Genomic DNA, 20,177 nt, shown 5'->3' with positions numbered 1-20,177 from the left:
TGCCAGGATCTCAGGCCCGGCCAGTACCCGCCCCCTTCGCCCCAGGGCCCCCGCCGGAAGTGACGGCCCCCGTCGTTGGGAGATGCCCCGCCCCTTCCGGCCCTCGCCCCGCCCAGGCCGCGCCCCTCGGGCCTCCCAGCCCCTCCCCCTCCCGCTCTCGCCCGCTTTCTGTCAGCCTGTCCCTCTCCCTCTCCCCTACACTCCTTCCTCTCGCTTCCTCGCTCGCACCTGAGCACACGCACCTGCCCGGGCCGGCTCCGCTCTCTCCTCTCTCCTCCCCGCCCTCCCCGCCCCAGACGGAAGGCTCTGGCCTCCGCCGCGGGAGCCTCGCGGCTGCGTCACCGCCGCCCCGCCAGACAAGATGGACACCGCCGAGGAAGGTAAGTCGCGGCGTCCGCGCCCTTGCACCGGCGCCCGGGTTCCGCCGGCCCGCACCCCGTCCGCGGCGCTCGAGGGGTGCGGCGGGGCGCCTCCCCTCGGGCGGGATCGCGCGCGGGGGGCCGCGGCGGGGCCGGCGCCCGAGCCGTTTGCCCGCGGAGCAGTCGGCGCGAGGGGCGGTGGGCCGCGGCGGCGGGGGGAAGGTGACCCCTCGGCGCCCCCCGCCGTTTCCCGCCCGCGCGCGGAGGTCCGGACGCTGCGGGGCCGGGGGGCGCATCTGGGCTGCGGGACCGAGGCTGGTCCGCCTCCCGCCCCCCTGCATCCCGCCCGGCCCCGGGCGGGGGGGGGGGGGACGCGGCGGTCGCGGCTGCTCCCAGTGTGGGGGCGTTTCCCACGCCCTCCCCTCCCTCGGTTTTGCCTTTCTTTCTGTCGTGTTGCCCATCGCTGTGCAGGCCCGACCCCCCTCGCGACAAAACTTCTTTGTTGACTCTGAAACTTCGCGAAAAACACCGCGCCAGGTGACGGCCGAGTGGCGTGAACTCGACTGACCCCGATTTTAGAACCTTGTCCTCAGCCTGCTGGTCCCAGTGGAGTATGTTTACCAAACGGGGAAGAGGAAGGCCCGGCCAGGCTCTGCGAGGTTGGGAGGCTCCGTAGACTTCTTTTGTTTTGGTGTAGTTTACTCCGTGTGGCGGCCCCGACACCAGCACCAGGGCTTGGTGTGTGTGCGTGTGCTTTGGATGGGATTGTTTTGGAACCAGCTGAGCTTTGTAAACGGAATACATAGGTCTAAACATCCGATTATGGAAGTGCATTTGCTTATCCGGGTACTGAAGATGGTAGGTTATTTTAAAGCAGTTTTCATCTTTTTCGAGTGGGTCAGTTTAGAAAACGTATAGAGGAAATTCCTAAATTATCCTGTGTCTCGATGTTTTGGTTTATCAGTGAAGATGCATGGATGTTTTGGGTGTATTTAGGTGGGGAAATGATCAGCAACTTTCAACCTTATGAATTGCGATTTTGGTGGTTTTAGGTGAAAATCATGGAGCACTGTCATGGCATGGAATAATGAGTGATAAAAAGTTTGATAGTGTCTAAGTATACCATGAGTTGATAGAACTCGACTTATCTTTTTTTTTAAAAGAAGTCTTTCCTTTGATAATCAACGAGAACCTCCCTTGTAATAACACTGCATGTGACACCACGGTTTACAAAGCATACTCACATGCATTCCCATTTGATCTTCACTGGAGCTATGTGGGGTAGGTAGGTATTATCTTTTATAGACGGGGAAATTCGGGCTGAGGTATTTTAATAGGGTTTTCAAGTTTCACCCCCAGTAAGAGACAGATTTGAAACTAGACATTCTGATTATAGAGTTTTCCTTTTATTATGCCTTAGTTGTTTGACAGAACTTTATTTTGTATTTGCTTTATGAAACTGCCAGTCATTAAGTGAAAATGAATTTTAGTACTTCTCTTGCCTACTTTTGCGAAATTACAAATTGGAAATCTTGTGAAATTTTCAAAATTAATTTAAACTGAACTTGGAAAAAACACTGGAAGGAAAGAATTTCATGATAAAAATGTTAGTCAAGATGCAAAAAGCGTGCAAACAACTTCTATTTGCTAAATTACAGATAATTTCTTATATTAAGAAAATGGATTGAGTTCTTATCTGATTACAAAAGAAATAATCTTTTAGGAGATTTGGAAAATAAAGAAAATTTTAAAATATTTTAATTTTATCACACCTTATTAAAACACTGATGATATTGTTTACTTTTCTATTTTTAATGTTAATCTGAACAAAGAGAATAAGAATGCTACTAAAATATTAACCTTGCAAACAGTGTAACTCTTCTCTTATAAAAATAGCATTTGCTTGCCTCTAGTGGCGCCATATATGATGTTTAATGCTCAGAATGTTTTGTATTTATAGTAAGCAATACTGAATTCTGCTAGAAAATTGATTATTTGCCAAATGGATTTTGCCCTTTCATATTATTTACTAGATTTTAGAGATCTCAAAAGTGTTTAATGTGTTAAATTTTTGTAAAATCAGGTTTATGATCAATTTTCATAATACAAAGGATGGGTGAGTCATTCTTATGTTTGTATGAATGCAAATGTATTACATAAACTGTTATCCATCATCAAATCTTTAAACTTGAGAGCTGAGGGAGACTATAGATACGCAGCTTCCTCATTTTATGGATTAGGAATCTGATCCTGCAGTGCACCGAGATTTTTCAATTCCTGGGGGGCGGGGGGATTTATCCTTTGCTCAAGGATATGTTTTTTATTCTTATTTATTTATTTTAATTGATTTCACAGAGGGAAAGGGAGAGGTAGAGAGACAGAAACATCAGTGATGAGAAAGAATCATTGATCTGCTGTCTCTTGCACACCCCCCACGGGGAATCGAGCCTGAAACCCCAGCATGTTCCCTGACAGGGAATGAACAGAGACCACCTGGTTCATAGGTTGATACTTAACTACTGAACCACACCTGCCTGGCAGGATATGTGTTTTTTAAAAAAGCACCACACTATTGGGATAGATGTTGCAAGCTAGTATTGATGTATGAAACTCTCATATGATATTAAACATTTTGCCATTGTAGACTGCTCTCATTTCAGCCCAGTGATACATAGAACTGATTTTTTTTTCATTTTGCTAAATTATTCCTTATGCTAGCAGAACATAAAAAACAATCTTATCAGCTTTTTTTTAACAAAATGCCAAAGCAATTGTTCTTTTTTTTAAACCCTCACCTGAGGATATTTTTTCCATTTTTTTTTTTTTTTTTTTAGAGAGAATGAAGAAGCGGCGGGGGGGAGGGGGTGGGGAGGGAAATATTGATGTGAGAAAGAAACATTGATTGGTTGCTTCTGTTTACACCCAGACAACGGATTGAACTGAGGTAGTACCCTTGCCTGGGAATTATACCTGGAACCCTTTGATCCTCGAGCCGGTGCTCTAACCACTGAGAAAAATCAGCCAGGGCCAAAGCAGTTGTTCTTTATTTTTTTTATTTGCTATTTTTATTTATTTATTTTTTGTTAATACTCATCCAAGGATATTTTTCCATTGATTTTTAGGAAGAGTAGAAGAGAGAGGGAAAGACAGAGAGAAACATCAATGTGAGAGAAACACATCAATTGGTTGCCTCCTGCACGAGCCCCAACCAAGGCCTCGGGCTGGGGAGGAGCCTGCACCTGAGGTACATGACCTTGACCGGAATCGAACCCGGGATCCTTTGGTCTGCAGGCCGATGCTCTATCCACTGAGCCAAACCAGCTAGGGCCAAAGCAGTGGTTCTTAATGCTTTATGAAACATAGTCAAAATCAAAAGGCGGTATGAAGCTGAAGTGTATTGCAATTGATCCTATTCTGTATTTACTATGGGAAAACTTGAGGTGACTTGGATGAGTTAAGTGGATAAGTTGTCAGAACCAGATAGCTAGTTACTGTCTCTCTAGAACCACATGGTTTTTCATTTCTACTTCCAGACATGTCTGCTTCATTCTTCTTACCACAGATCGACTTTCACTGTTTGGGCATGCTTATGATCAAGCAAATATGCACTTATTTGACAGAGTTTTATTGAGCACCTGCTACAAGCCAGGCACACTATTTTATGCACTTGGGCTAGGCAGAGAACCAAATATACAAAACCCCAGGACCGCCCCCCCCCCAACAAAAAACAAAAAAATGAAACAACAACACAAAAAACAAAAGCACAAAATCATGTAAGGAATTATATGGCATAACTAGAAGGTTATAAACGCTGTGGAGAACAGTAAATCAGGAGGGAATAAGGAGTGCCAGGATATGAAGATGGGTTGCAATTTTAAATGTCTCCTGCCCACTGTAAAGGAGTAAAGGAAGAGAGAGAATTAGATGTGCAAATAAATGCTCTGTGGACAGAGCAGTCTGGGCAGAGTGAACAGCCAGTGTGAAATCTCAAAGTGGGGAAAATGCCAGCAATTTTCAAGAAATAACCAGGAGGGCCAGTAAATGAGTTGGGGGAAGAATAAGTAAAATATGAGGTCAGAGAGATCATGGGGCCAGTGGGGAATGTCGAGGTGAGTGAGTAAGTAGGACTTAGGTGACTTACTTTTGTGAGGTAGGGAACCATGGCAGGGTTTTAAGCAGAGGCAAGACAATTGGCTACTCCCCTGAATGTACCCTCTCTCCTGATCAACTTTTAAACCCAAATTTCTGGGAACTAGAATCTGGGTGGTAACAAGATAACAAGAATAAAAATCATGTCCAAAGATACAGACTTCAGTTATGAATAGATCCTGGGGATGTAATGTACAGTAGGGTGACTATAGTTAATAATATTATATTATACTAGAGGCCCAGTGCATGATTGAATCATGCACGTGTAGGGTCCTCTACACGCTTTCCCTTTTTGCGGTGGAGCTGGGTGCCTGGTGCCGGAGCAGACAGGCACCCAGCTCCCCCACTTTTGATGGTCCGCGGCCGCTGAGGGGGCCTCTCAACGGCCACTGAGGGGGGCTGTCCTGGACACCTGGCTACCCTGCCGTTGAGAGGCGCAGCTGGGTGTCCGCGCAGGCCCCCTCAGCGGCCGCGGATCTGGCCGTTGAGAGGCACAGGGGGCGGGAGTCCCGCCCTGCGCCTCTCAACAGCAGGGTAGCCCCCCTCAGTGGCAGCGGATCCGGATCCGTGCCTCTCAATGGCCAGATAGGCCACCCCAAGTCCCGCCCCCCAGCCTCCCGCCGCCCAATCGTGGGCGTAGCGGAGTGATGGTAATTTACATGTTACTCTATTATTAGATAGGATATTTGAAAGTTGTTGAGATCTTAAAAGTTCTCACAACAAGAAACATAATTTGTAACTGTGGTGATGCATTTAACTAGACTTATTGTACAACATATACATATATTGAATCTTTATGTTGTACATTTGAAACTAATGTAATATGTTATATCTCAGTTAAAAAAAATAAAATCATGGCTGACTGTGTCCATTCTTGATCTGGGCAGACATCCTAAAGTTGTCTGTTACATTGTTGAATACCTTCTAGGTTGGAATGCTCTGAGTGATTAATACAGGACTACCCCAGTATTCTCTTCCAGACAGGCTGATTTTAGTGGATTTCACTTTTCTCCTGTAAGAACATGAAGATTGCTTATTTTTAGTATAATGCAGGTAGAATGGAAAGAGTTCTTAAAAAGGGGACAGGAAGTAAGACCCCAAGGAGAACCTGTTATTCGGACTATATTTTAGAATGTTATTGCAGTGAGCTAAGCAAGATATTACAGGCATATCTTGGAGATATTGTGTGCTCTCTTCCAGACCACTGCAATAGAGCAAGTCTTGTAATTAAGAGAAGTATAATCTTTTTGCTGGTGGATGGTCTTGCCTTCACTTTGTAGTACAGTAAAACAAAGTGCAGTAAACAGGGGTTGCCTGCGTAGGTATTTAAATTAAGGAAGTGGGAATAGAGAGAATGAGAAAGAAGAAACAGATCAGTAGAATTAATAGAATAATGAATAATAAGGTGATGTAGATATAGGGGAGAGGAGCATTTAAAAATGATTGATTTCGAACTGGCCGGTGCCTAAGTGGTTAGAGCGATGGCCCTCGCACTGAAGGATCTTGAGTTTGATTCCCAGTCAAGGGCACATACCTGGGTTGTAGGTTTCATTCCTGCCCTGGTTGGGGCATGTGTGGGAGGCAACAAATTGATGTGTCTCTCTCACATGGGATGTTTCCCTCCCTCTCCCCCTCTCAAAAAAAAAAGCAATGGAAAAAATATCCTCTGGTGAGGATTAACAAAAAGAAATTTATTGATTTCTAGTGTGGTTTCATCAATTGTGAATGGGAAAACAGAAGTTCAGTTTCAGACATTGTATTAGTTTGCAAGTGTTGCCATAACAAAGTACCACAGTCTGGGTGGCTTAAGTAGCAGAAGTTATTTTCTTACAGTTCTGGAGGCTAGAAGTTTGAGATCAAGGCATAAGCAGGAGACCCAATGACTTAACTTCTGGGAATATATCCTAAAAAGCCCGAAACACTAATTCGAGCGTATATATGCCACCCCTATGTTCATTGCTGTGTTATTTATAATAGCCAAGATTTAGAAGCAGACTAAGTGCCCATCAGTAACTGAGTGAATAAAAGCTGTGGCACATTTATACAATGGAAAATGTTATTTAAAAAATTAATTGACTTAAATTAAAAAAGAAGGAAATTTTACCTTTAGGGACAGCATGGGTGGACCTGGAGAGTGCAATAAGCCAGAACAGTGGTCGGCAAACTGCGGCGAGCCGCGGTTTGCCGCTCTGTGGACTAATGAGTTTGCCGACCACTGAACCAGAGAAAGGCAAGTACCATATGGTTTCACGTATATATGCAATCTAGTGAACAAAATAAACTAGCAAACAGACTCAGGTACAGAAAACAGAATGACAGTTGTCAGAAGGGGAGGGTGGTTGGGAGGCCGGGTGAAAAAGGTGAAGGGATTAAGTAAAACAAAACAAACCCCCTCATAGACACAACAGTATGGTGATTTTCAGAGGGGAAAGGAGGTGGGGGGAGATGGGGGAAGGTAGAAGAGGGTAAGGGAGAATAAATGGTGATGGAAGGGGGCTTGACTTGGGGTCAGAACACACAATACAATATATAGATGATGTATTATAGACTTGTACACCTGAAACCTTTATAATGTTTATCAACCAGTGTCACCCCAATAAATTCAATAAAAAAGAACAGAAAATGGTATCAGCAGGATTGGGTTCTTCTGAGACTCCTGTTCTTGGCTTGCAGACTTTTTGTGTTATCCCTGTCTTTGCATGGTTTTCCCTCTGTGCTTGTCTGTGTCCTAATCTCTTTTTATAAAGCACCAATCATATTGGGTCCGGACCCATCCTAATGACCTCGTTTTTAAACTTAATTACCTCTTTTAAAGACCTTGTTTTCAAATACAGTCATTCTTAGGTATCAGAGGGTCAGGATTTCAACATAATGCATTTTTGTAGTGGTGGGAGAAACAACACAGTTCAGTCTAGACCTGGCATCCACTGATCTGTTTTTGTCTGTATAGTTTTTCCTCTTCCAGAATGTCATAAGTGGAACCATACAGTGTGTAGCTTTTTTAGACTGGCTTCTTTTACTTAACAAAATGCTTTTGAGATTTATTCACATTGTTGCATGTATCAGTTGTTGAGTCATTTTTATTGCTTAGTAGTGTTTTCTTACAGGGATGTACCACAGTTTGTTTACCCATTCCCTAGGTGTAGAATGTTTGGGCCCTTTGTTTCCAGTATACACTATATTCAGATAGATTTTTGTGTTAACATAAATTTTTATTTTACTAGGTTAAATACCTAGGAATAGGATTGCTGATTCCTATGCTAAGAGTATGTTTTTCTTTTTGTCATTTTAATAGGTATATAGTGTTACCTAGTATGATTAAAAAAATTTTATTGTGATAAAATATACATAAGATTTACCATTTGAACCATTTTAAGTGTATAATTCAATGACATTAAATATAGTCATATTGTTTTGCAGCCATCACCATTTTATTGTGATTTAATTTGCATTTCCCTAATGACTTCAGCAATTTTTCATTTCTGTACCTTCTTTTGGTAGTGTCCAATTTTTTTTTTTTTTTTTTTGTGGGGGGAGGACTGTTTTCTTGTTAAGACCTCAATTAGTAAGCTGGACAAAAGACTTTAAAAGATAATTCACAAAGAGAGAGAATGTAGTAAAATGTAAAACTGTCCAGCTTCACTAGTGATAAAACTGCTTTTTAAAAAAATCCTCACCCTAGCCGGGCAGGTGTGGCTCAGCTATTGAGCATCAATCCAGTAACCAATAGGTTGCAAGTTTGATTCCAGTTCCCGTCAGGGCACATGCTCAGGGCACATGCTCGGGTTGTGAGCTCAATCCGCAATAGGGGCTGTGCAGGAGGCAGCCAATCCATGATTCTCTCTCATCATTTATGTTTCTCTCTCTCTCCCTCTCCCTAAAAAAATAAAATTAAAATAAAAGCATAAAAAAATCCTCACCTGAGGAGATATATTTTAAATTGATTTAAGAGAGACAGGAAGGAAGGGGGAGAGAGAGAAACATCTATGTGAGAGAGGAATATCAATTGGTTGCCTCCTGTACCTGCCTCGACCGGGATTGAACCTTTTGGTGTATGGAAATATCAACTAACTGAACCATCCAGCAAGGGTGATAAAACTGCTTTCTAATTAGCTGCTGTATTACCTAGTTATTTTTATACTTATTTCAATAATGCAGTGTATTTGGGGGAATAAAATAAAGTTGGAGTAGATAGTAAAAATATAAAGAATACTGACACTAAATTGTGGGGGAAAAATTCAAGAAAACTTGATCACACAACCAGGGTGGTTGTGGAGGAAGTAAATAAAGTGGAAAGAGCACTCTTTTGGATTGAGGGTTAGGTTTAAATCCTCATTCCCTCATTAACTTGATTGATAATTTAGTTGGGTCTCAGTAATTGAAGTAGAGTTAACTAAGTCTACTCTTAACTCAATCTTGGCTGATAGAGGTGATGTTAGGGCCACATTTTCTTTACTTTTCTTTTTTGGTGGTGTTTGGATGGGGTACAACAGCAGTTATTGTCTAAAGATTTTCTGTCTTGCTAGGTAGCCCCTTTCCTGGTCCTTTGGCTAGAGACAGCAGGCTTTTAGGGGGGATATTTTCTGTCTGTTCTCATCGATGTTTCTAGAATAGAAACACCAGCTTTTCCACCTCCACCATCAGTCCAGGATATATGAAGCAAAACACAAACCCAGAGAACTAACTGGTACTGGGTCCCCAGGTCCCTTGCTGGTCTGCCTTCTCTTTACCTTTAGGATCTTATGTTTGTTTTATTTATAACTAGAGGCCTGGTGCATGAAATTTGTGCATGGGTAGGGAAACATAGGCCTGGCCAGCGATCAGGGCCGATCTGTGGGGTGAGCGGTGGGGCGATCAGGGGGGCCCCCAAAGGCACCTGCCTTGGCCGGCCTAGCGCCGCCTGCTCGCTGGCCCCGCCCCCTGCTGATGCTGCCGGTTGCCTCCCTCTCTGGGGCAACCGGCGGGGGGCGGGTGCCACTGGCACCTGCCTTGGCTAGCCTGGGGCCTGTGGGCTGGAGGCAGCTCCTGTGTTGAGCGTCTGCCCCCTGGTGGTCAGTGAACATCATAATGACAGTTGTTCCACTGCCGTTCAGTCGATCTGCATTTTAGGCTTTTATTATATAGGATATCCTGGGTTTTTAGCTGTACCCGGTGGGAAGGATAGGAAGAAGTACGTCTATTTCATTTTGTTCTGGAGCCTTCAGTCCTCTTGTAGTCTTTATTGCCTCCTTCTCCTAGAGGTAACCACTATTCTGACTTCTAATGATATATGTTAGTCTTTCCTGTTTTTGAACTTTTTAAATGTGGATTTGTATAGTAGTTACTCTTTGTGTGATAAATCCAAATTGTTGTTTGTGGTTTTAGTTGGTTTATTCTCATGCCATATAGTATTGTGTGAATGGTAGTTTCCATTTTGGTGGTATTACTGTGAATAGTGCTGCCATGAATATTCTTGTACATGTTTTTGAACATAACTATATAGGAAACTATTGATTTAAAAGTAAGATAATAGCAAAATGCTACACAATATATACTATAGGCATTACACATGTAAAATAAGGAAAGGACTGCTTTTTCCCATCCCTGATCCACCAAAGGTAGCAATAGTTTATGTATCTCCCAGAATAGATGTTTAGTTCTGCATATTTATGCCTTGTTTCAGATTTTTCTTCTGGAACTTGGAATGGCAGGAAGAAGCTTCCCTTCCTTCTAAACTACACGCAGATGAGCTAATGAAATTTAGCTGGGGATATAGAGCAAGAGCAGGTGCAGCCTCTTTTCAGCAGCTTTTCCTAGCCTCCAGTTCCCTAATAAGGTGTGGAAATGCCCATGACACAGTCTAAGCAGTGCTCAGGGCCTGCTAGTCAAATGTTTGCCTTACAAGTATTTTATAGCAAGGGCTTAGCACTGTTCTAGTTGATTTACACCAACAGTCTTTGCCTTTCCATTTAGGGGAATATTCATATATAAAGTACTCTTGAACAAAACTCAGTCACATCATGTGGGGAAAAAACAGTTGATACTGCCAAAGAGATTGTGATATTGTTCTTTAGAACAAATTCCATATTCGAGACACATAGATTAAATGATTTTAAATTAGAATTGGGTTGTTGGTTGTGTAGAAATAGGCTTTTAGCAATGTTGAGACAGGTATTATTTAAATCTGATTCTGCTTTCTTCCCTGATGAAGATGTAGCCAGTGAAAGTTTTATCACATTTAAAAAAAACATGACCGGTGAAATAAGAAAATTGCTAACATGAAAAAAAAAAATTGCTAACATGAATTTTCAAAATTGTGTGTGTTATATAAATCACATGCTCAGCCCTCTTGTTAAAGAACTTCATTGATAAAATTAGACTTGGTAGTGTCAGTAAAATAAGAGTTCAGCTGTGATATTTGCAGATTGCTTACTTAAAAAAAAGTGTTATGTAAAAATTTTTACACTTACAAAATAGACTAATTTAATAAACCTTTATGTAACCAGCATGTAGATTCGATAGATTCAAGCATATGTCCGATAATTCTTTCATCTCACCATTCTCTTCCCCCTTCCCCCTGATTCTGGATTATTTTAAAGCAAATCTCAGATATGCTATCTTTTCCTCTGTAAATACATATATATTCTAAGAAATAACTTTTTAAACACATAACCACAATACCACTATCATACTGCTTATTGTCTTCATCTTCTGAGTTTTAAAATGACTGTCAGTGTTGTTATTAGCTGATGATTACTGAATTCTGCTTATAATTTCTTTGCGATTCCTTCTAGCTTAGGATATAGATATAGCCTACTAGGGATGTATGATTGGTCAGATTACTGTTTGAAAGTCTCTAGAATAATTCTCTTCTGTGGTTAAGCTTCATATACATAGATTAGTTTGTTTTTATTTAGGGGTTGCCTATTTTCCATTTTGATATAATTTATCAATAGGCCTCTAGTCTTTTACATAATTATAAATTATGTAAAAGACTAGAGGCCTGGTGCACAAAATTTGTGCACCTGGGTGGGGGAAATCCCTCAGCCCGGCCTGCGCCCTCTCGCAGTCCGGGAGTCCTAGGGGGATGTCTGACTGCCGGTTTAGACCCTCTACATAGGGAGCAGGCCTAAGCTGTCAGTCAGACATCCTTAGCCCTGCCACGGAGGTGGGAGAGGCTTCTGCACTGACCACCAGGGGGAAGCTCCTGTGTTGAGCGTCTGCCCCCTGGTGTTCAGTGTGCGTCATAGTGACCGGTTGTTCTGCCGTTTGGTCGATTTGCATATTAGTCTTTCATTATGTAGGATTATTATATAGGATTTCCGTGGTTCTAAAGCAAGGTGATTTAGATGTCTAATGTTCTCATATCTTTCCTTCTATAGATACAATGGAGGTTTATGAAGCCCCTGACAAAATAATGAAAAATTAGTGTATGTGTATATTTTGAGAGAATCATAGTTACTCTCTCATTTTTTTCCCAAAGGTTTCAAGGGCAAAAATATATTGGAACCACTACTATAGAGCAGTGGTTCTTGAACTTTTTTGGATTCCTTTACATTCTTAAAAACATGAAGACTAAGAACTTTTCCATATAAGAAAATAAAACAAAAAATTGGAAATATTAATTCACGTAACATATCTATTATGTATTAATATAAACTTTTTTCATGAAAATATTGGTGAGAAGAGTGGGTTTGTTTTATATTTGTAAATCTATTAAATGTCTGGTTTAATGGGAGGCAGCTGAATTTTTTTTCATCTCTGGCTTCATTCAGTCAGTTGTCTCATGTAGCATTTGGAATACTCCACTGTACATTGGCAAGACAATTACAGCAAAAGACAGACAATGTCTTACTGTTAAAATGAAAATAGTTTTGACCTTGCAGAGGCTGGATGAGTTCCAGTTCTCTATGCTGGACTCAAGCAGTGTCTGGGGGCTTGATTTAGATTTGTTGTGTTTGCTTATTCAGAAGGATTGAGTCTTCTGAAAAAATCAGTGTCTCCTCTTATTCAAGTGTGTTCCTCAATCCCCTTAAGTGGAGATCCAGAGTCTCCACCTTAATCCCTGCTCTATCCCAGTTCATTGCTGCATTTGTGGTCATTTACCATGTTTATGGAGGGCTATGTGGAGACTCCAATTCCAGTGACCACGGTGTCCTGCTGGCTTCCTTTGCACTGTGCTCTGCCTACAGGACACCCCTTGCTACACTGTCACTGCCGTGCTCTACTTCCTACATCCACAGTTGCCTGAGAGCTGGCTGGAGAAACAGGACAAGGGAACCGTTTGGCCCCATGTTTGACCGGCTCACCCACATTTGCACCCAACCCACCCTACATTGCTGGTCTTGTAGTACTAGGTAGTAGCATGGGCCTATCGCTGAAGTTAACCCCTGGGCATCCAAATACTGTGGCTGGTTGGGTCATGATGAGAATGGCTTTGAGTGCTTGTTCCGATTCTACCTGGATAACTGGTAATTCCAGACCTAATCCAAGCCAACAGGCACCAGCAGCTCTGGTGATGGAGCATCCCATGGTCCTATCAGCTACTTTAGATGGAAGTCTGTAGTGCCTTATGGTGATCCAGAATCCAGGTAATAGGGAATCAGTTTTGGTTCCATAGAGGGAGCCTACTGATCAACTATCCCCATGGTCAGCAAACTGGCTCGCGAACCACATGCGGCTCTTTGGCCCCTTGAGTGTGGCTCTTCCACAAAATACCACGGCCTGGGCGAGTCTATTTTGAAGAAGTGGCGTTAGAAGAAGTTTAAGTTTAAAAAATTTGGCTCTCAAAAGAAATTTCAATCGTTGTACTGTTGATATTTGGCTCTGTTGACTAATGAGTTTGCCAACCACTGAACTATCCCAATTAAGGAGGGTCAGCAGAGGTGCAAATTACACTGGTGGAAAACAATACTGGACTCCTTTGATATACTGTAATTGGAATGAGTCCACTTTAAATGTTTTTTTTTAAAGGTATTTTTATTGATTTCAGAGAGGAAGGGAGAGGAAGAGAGAGATAGAAACATCAATGATGAAGAGAATCATTGATCGGCTGCCTCCTGCATGCCCCACACTGGGGGATCGAGCCCACACCCCGGGCATATGCCCTGATTGGGAATCGAACTGTGACCTTTTGGTTCATAGGTCTAAGCTCAACCACTGAGCCATGCCCAGCTGGGCCACTTTAAATCTTTTAAGGAGGAACGGCAAATCTGGTGCTGGCAGCTGGGGTAATTCCGGCTTCAGGGCAGGGTATTGAATTTGGTGCAGTTAAATTGCCATGCTTGGATTGCTGCCACGGGTCCATGGCAGGGGAGCCTTCGTCCTCATCCCCGCCCCCTGCCTCTCTGCTCTCCTGGCTCTTAGCAGAATTTCCCTGTATTGAAGTGTGCACTTGGAGAAAATTAGAGTGCTCAAAGCAGGTGCGAGCTGCCTAGATGCTGCCGCTAGGTATCCTGGAATGTGAACATGGTTCTGTTTTTTTGTGTTGGAACTTCGCAGAGGCTGATTAGATGGGATGGCGAGGGTGTTTGTTCCTATTGCACCACTGAAGTTCAAAGTCTTAGTGGAGGACAGACCAGAGTGAAAGCTTTTTGCCAAGAATGCTTTAAATAACAAGTATACAGGTGAAAGAAAGTAGGAGGTTTGAAGAGGTACAGATCTGTGGTAGTTCTGACTATAAACGATGGAAACAGCCAGCATTATTCCTGTGATCCACTGGCAGCTTCCAAGAAACCAAAGCCCATCAGGTGGTGGTAGCTGGGGGTGTGGCTCCAAAGGTGAACTGAAAGGCACCGCATTGGAGTCTGCTATTTGACTTAGTCTAGACCAGTGGTTGGCAAACTCATTAGTCAACAGAGCCAAATATCAACAGTACAACGATTGAAATTTCTTTTGAGAGCCACATTTTTTAAACTTAAACTTCTTCTAATGCCACTTCTTCAAAATAGACTCGCCCAGGCCGTGGTATTTTGTGGAAGAGCCACACTCAAGGGGCCAAAGAGCCACATGTGGCTTGTGAGCCGCAGTTTGCCGACCATGAGTCTAGACAACCCCACCTGACTCCGGCCGGGACAGGATTGCCATGGGTGGCGATGTGTGGCATTTTGCTTGCAGAGTGATTTGGCTGGCTTATTGATAACCGAAGGAACTTGTGTGCTAACTATTTAGGTTATGCTGAGTGCTCAGTATACCTCAACTTCGACAAGTGGCGTTCCAGCTGGTGCCAGCGGCCCTTTATATCCATTAGTGATGGGCTTGGATTGCAATTATTCTGCATTAAAGAGTTCCTGTGCGAGTAGATCAAAAGGTTGCATTTAGTCCCTGTCCCTTGTACACACTGCCTGTTGCCCCTCAGATTGTCCACTTGGGGTTGGCACTTGACCCCAGCAGATTCTAGAGAAGATGGTCTAAATGAAAGTTGCAACCAGATTTTGGTTGGTCGTCCTGCAGGAGGAGCATTGAGGAGTGAGTGAGAGCATGATGGATCTGTTGTGATTCCTTCTGTGTGATTACTTCTCCCTATGTTTTGGGCTACCCCTTTCGAGAAGAAGAGATGTCTTCTCGCCAGGGGTGGTCTGTGTTCCCAAGAGCTACTTGGGATGGTGGTTGGGAGGGTGAGGGATGAGCTGTTGCCCTCTAACTACGACCAGTACCCCTGTGCCCCTGTGGGTGGATTCTTCTTGCGGTGGCCTCTGGCTCGCTTCTCCCTGGCCTGCCATCTTGTTCTTGGGGTATTCCTCCCCTACCCCCAATCGCATGTGCTCACCTGTGTCTTTCTCTCTCCCCCTCTGGTAGAGTGAGGGAAAGCTAAAGGGAAGTCCCTGCTGCCACTGCTATTACTATGTTAAGTCCCTAGATGTAGAGTGTAAACTGTTGATTTTATTTTGACTTTTAGTTTTATGGTGTTAGATACTTTTTATATTCTTTTTTGTTGTTGTTGTTGACGACACTATTACAGATGTCCCCTATTCTCCCCCACCTCCTTTGCCCACCTCCATCCAGCCCCCACCACCCCTACCCTGACCTTCACCAATCTGTTGTCTTGTGCATGGGCTATGTGTTTATGTTCTTTGGCTACTCTCTTCACCTTCTTTTATCCAGTCCATTCCACCTTTGATCTCTGTGGACTTAACTTTAAACTGTTAGGACACTAATGGTGACTTGATATTGCATATTTCTACTTAGCATTTATTAATTATGGAAGGAGTGAGGTTTTAAATAAAAACTGTTACTTTTAAGTTTGATATACTCACAGAGCAAAGAAACAATTGACCTTCTTATATGTTAGGGAATTTTTAAGGTATATACACACACACAAACACACACACACACACACACACACACACACACACACTAGAGGCCCAGTGCATGAAATTTGTGCACTGGGGGGGGGGGGTGTCCCTCAGCCCAGTCTGCACCCTCTCCAATCTGGGTCATCCCTCTCACAATCCGGGACTGCTGGCTCCCAACCGCTCGCCTGCCTGCCTGCCTGATTGCCCCTAACCGCTTCTGCCTGCCAGCCTGATCGATGCCTAACTGCTCCCCTGCCAGCCTGATTGCCCCCAACTGCCCTCCCCTGCAGGCCTGGTCGCCCCCAACTGCCCTCCCCTGCCAGCCCAGTCACCCCCAACTGCCCTCCCCTGCTGGCCTGGTCACCCTTAACTGCCTTCCCCTGCTGGCCTGATCGCCCACAACTGCCTTCCCCTGCTGGCCATCTTGTGGGGGCAGCCATCTTGTGTGAGGGCGTGATGGTCAATTTGCATATTACCTCTTCATTATATAGGATATCCTAATCACACTTTTTTGGTTTTGCATGCTGTTGATTAATGTTTTACCAAGTGATAGGCTCTTGATTTAGCATGCACTATTTTAATTTTTGTGGTCTATTTAAAAAAATATGTTTTTATTGATTTCAGAGAGGAAGGGAAAAGGATAGAGGGATAGAAACATCAGTGATTAGAGAGAATCATCTATCCGCTGCCTCCTGCACATCCCCTGCTGGGCATCGAGCCCGCAACTCAGGCATGTGTGCTGACCAGGAATCGAATTATGATATCCTGGTTCATAGGTCGACTCTCAACCACTGAGCCACACCTGCTGGGCATATTATTTTTTTTTAATTATAACAAAAGATAACTCAAGTTTTCCTTTTTATTAACAGACATATGTAGAGTGTGTCGGTCAGAAGGAACACCTGAGAAACCTCTTTATCATCCTTGTGTATGTACTGGCAGTATTAAGTTTATCCATCAAGAATGGTGAGTCATCCTTCTAGAAAATCTTGTCTGAACTTCAGTTTTGTCATCATATATAAGGGGGATTGTTTGAATGAACTTTCTCTATAATTAGTTATTTAAATTTTTTTTTGTTGTGAAAATTTGGAAATTACCCATATTCCTTATTGCTATGCTACGTAATTTGGAATATTGCTTTCCAGGTGTATGTGAATACTGTTTATTTCTACCATGGAGGGCTTATTTTGTTCATTGGAAGTATTAAGGTTTTCTAGTTTTGCCTGACATGGTAATAGCTTACATTATGAAATACTTTGTGCCAGGTAGTGCTCAGTGCTTTTCTCATTTAAGCCTTACAACAAAACCATGAGGTGGAGTTGTTATTATTATGCAGATGAAGAAATTGAAGCATAGAAAGGTTAACTAACTAGTCCTATGTCACATAGCCAGGAAGTTAGTGATAGATCAGGATTCAGACCTAGCCCTCAGGATAACAGTATTTTGATACCAATATTAAAACTGGTGTTGATGTTTGGAGATTTTTTTATAATCAGTTAGCTTTGAGGATAATACAATTTAAATTAATCTAACCATTTTAATAGTAGGTGTACATATTGTTTTTATCTCTATTGTTATTGTTCTCTACCTTAGAAGGCATCTGTTATTAAAAGTTTGGAATATTTTAAATTTGAAATTGTTAAAGCTTTATGATATGTAACATTTTAATAAAACAGAACATTAGTTTTTAATGAAACCTTAAAGTTTTCTTGTTATAAATACTATACTTATGAGTATATTTGTAATTGCAGCTTAGTTCAGTGGCTGAAACACAGTCGAAAAGAATACTGTGAATTATGCAAGCACAGATTTGCTTTCACACCAAGTAAGTTCTTTTAGAAGTTTTCACTGCATTTTTGGGTAGTAACTGGCCACATGAAAGTGTTTAATGATTATTTTCAATTAGTTTTTCTTTGATAGTAATGGAAAGTACTGCTATAGCATTTGAGAAAATACTTTTAAAAATACATGTCTGCTTTTAACACATGAGAGATATTGATTTAATTTGTGTTATATTTCTTTTTTATTGTTTTTTATTGTTCAAATGTTTGCAAAGGTATAATGAGTCCACTTGTACCCATCAATCAGTTTGATCCATTTTCAACTCATGGTCTTTACATGGCATTAATTGTGTTAAAACAAATGCCATTATTTATAATTTCACTGGTACACATTTTAGTATTTCTAAAAAGTAAGGGTTTCTTTTAAAAAACGTAAATATGATAACATTATTCACCCAGCAGAATTAATAATGATGCCTTGATTTTGTCAAATACCATATCACTGTTCAAATTTGGGATATCTTCTGAGTTAAAAGTATGTAGGTTGGAATAATAATGATAATAAAGACAAAGTTTTAACTCGTTTTTTGAAATGTTTTTTAAGCTCAGTATTTTCTAAGCCTATAGTAAATATTTTGCAGGTCTTTAAAATTTCAATTGTATTTTATGATTCTGTACCAGTTGATTGATATTTAATATTGTTCATTGTAAACAATGAGAGCAGCGGTCACCAACCTTTCAGACCTCACGGACCACCTGTTGGCGACTGATGAATTAGAGGACTATACTGGCAAATTATTAAGTATATGAAGCGTGATTTTTATTCTGGGATTCTAGTACATTGCCCTCCTTCCTCAAAGGTTTTTTTTTTTGTGTGTGTGTGTTTTACGTTTTTTGTTTTTAAGTATCTTGAGCTGCTGAGTATAAATGCTGTGAATTAGTATTAGTTTTAATTCATTGGTTGATTCTTGTGTGTGTTCCCTGATCAGGGATTGAATCTGAAACTTTGGCAAACCTTGAATGGTCTAACCAACTGAGCTATCCAGCCAGGGCCAGAGTATAATTTATTAAAGTCATTACAGTTTCACTTTTGGAGCTTTATATTCATTACCATCAAAATATCAATTCTGTTGTTTCATAATCTTTAATTTTTTGTAGGGTGTAAAAATTTAGCTGCTTAGCTATAGTAAACTGTAAGACTAAATAAATACCTTTATGAAGTTTGATTAGAAATACTTGTGAGCTTTTTTACTTTGAGGCATATAAATTTTCATTTTCATTTGACAGTCAGATGCTGTATTCTTTATCTTTCTCAAACTTTTTACTGGTTTAATGACTTGTTATTATGTATCAAATGTCTTCTTAATGTAAGGATCTTTGTGGGTGTGTTGTAAAAAGTTGCTGTTTGTTAATTATTTCTTAATGTTTGTGGATGAGAACAGTTTTGTTATAGTGCTCTCATAAATTTTAGACATTTAAAAAAAAACTTTATATGTCATAATTCTTGTTTTGGCCTCACTGGAGAAAGAGGCATTCTGCTTCTGTGTTCTTTTGAAGATACTGGTGGTGGAGCAGTGGTTTACATTGGAAATCTTTCTAAAGCATGGCACAACCTCTTCCTCTGAGTGTATTGAACGACATGTTATAGAGAGTTGGGAAGACCTTAATTTACCATTTGCAGTGTTAATTATTGTGCTAAAATTAAGAAATGGTTGGCTAACAAATGCCAGTTGTCTGTTTGCTTCACACAAAATGGACCTGCAGATTGTTAAGCCTTTTTTTGAATTTTTTGATTTTTTTAGATGGAGAGGAAGAGACAGGGAGATAGAAACATAGCTCTGCTGCCTCTTGCACTTCCCCTATTGGGGATTGAGCTTGCAACCTGAGCATGTACCCTGACTGGGAATCCAATTAGTGACCTCTTGGTGCATGGGATGACGCTCAATTCACTGAGCCACGCTGGCAGGGGCCAGGTTGTTGTGCTTTTTTAGTACCATTTCTAAGGCTGTGTTTGGAAGGAGGGTTTATTCTTGATGACATGTCACTAGCTTCACCTTTTTCTCCTGTTTGCTTTATCTGATATTTTATAATCTGGGAAGCCAGATAATCATATTGTTTGAATGCTAAAATATGTGTAAATTAGCTTTTCATGAAGTTCATGGCTGTGAATGAGAAATGCAGACTTCTCTTGAATCTTTTTTCTGCTCAGAAGTCTTTTTTGTTGGCTCTACTTAAGTGTGGTATTATTATAAGTATTTGATTTATTTTTTATAGGAAAAATATTTGTGTAATACAAATATTGAAAGTTAAGATAACTTTACATGCCTATTTTATATTTATGAATCTACTTTTTAATTTTCATGAAATTAAATATAATTTTTTTCTATAATAGTTTATTCCCCAGATATGCCTTCACGGCTTCCAATCCAAGACATATTTGCCGGACTGGTTACAAGTATTGGCACTGCAATACGATATTGGTTTCATTATACACTTGTGGCCTTCGCATGGTTGGGAGTTGTTCCTCTCACAGCATGTGAGTACTCATTCCTCTGTGGTTGGAATTAATTAAACATTGCATAACTATTTAATATTATAGAGTGATATTAGATCAT

At 41.5% G+C, this 20,177-nt stretch overlaps 1 protein-coding gene across 2 annotated transcripts in view; it reads left to right on the top strand.

The window, feature by feature from the left end:
* Nucleotides 1-230: 230 nt before the first annotated feature.
* MARCHF6 (membrane associated ring-CH-type finger 6) overlaps nt 231-20,177 on the top strand; it is a 65,660-nt gene continuing 45,713 nt past the window's right edge. The window contains exons 1-4 of one of the 2 annotated variants that reach the window (XM_079794855.1): nt 231-380; nt 16,651-16,747; nt 17,533-17,606; nt 19,955-20,098. In XM_079794855.1, the coding sequence (XP_079650981.1) occupies nt 362-380; nt 16,651-16,747; nt 17,533-17,606; nt 19,955-20,098 (334 nt within the window). In that variant the 5' untranslated portion in view covers nt 231-361. The remainder of the gene's footprint in view (nt 381-16,650; nt 16,748-17,532; nt 17,607-19,954; nt 20,099-20,177) is intronic. The other variant, XM_079794856.1, reaches the window with a different exon arrangement.

Source organism: Cnephaeus nilssonii, assembly GCF_951640355.1.
Source record: "Cnephaeus nilssonii genome assembly, chromosome: 2".
In the NCBI taxonomy this organism is placed as follows: domain Eukaryota; kingdom Metazoa; phylum Chordata; class Mammalia; order Chiroptera; family Vespertilionidae; genus Cnephaeus; species Cnephaeus nilssonii.
This window is presented reverse-complemented; position numbering and strand designations above follow the sequence as displayed.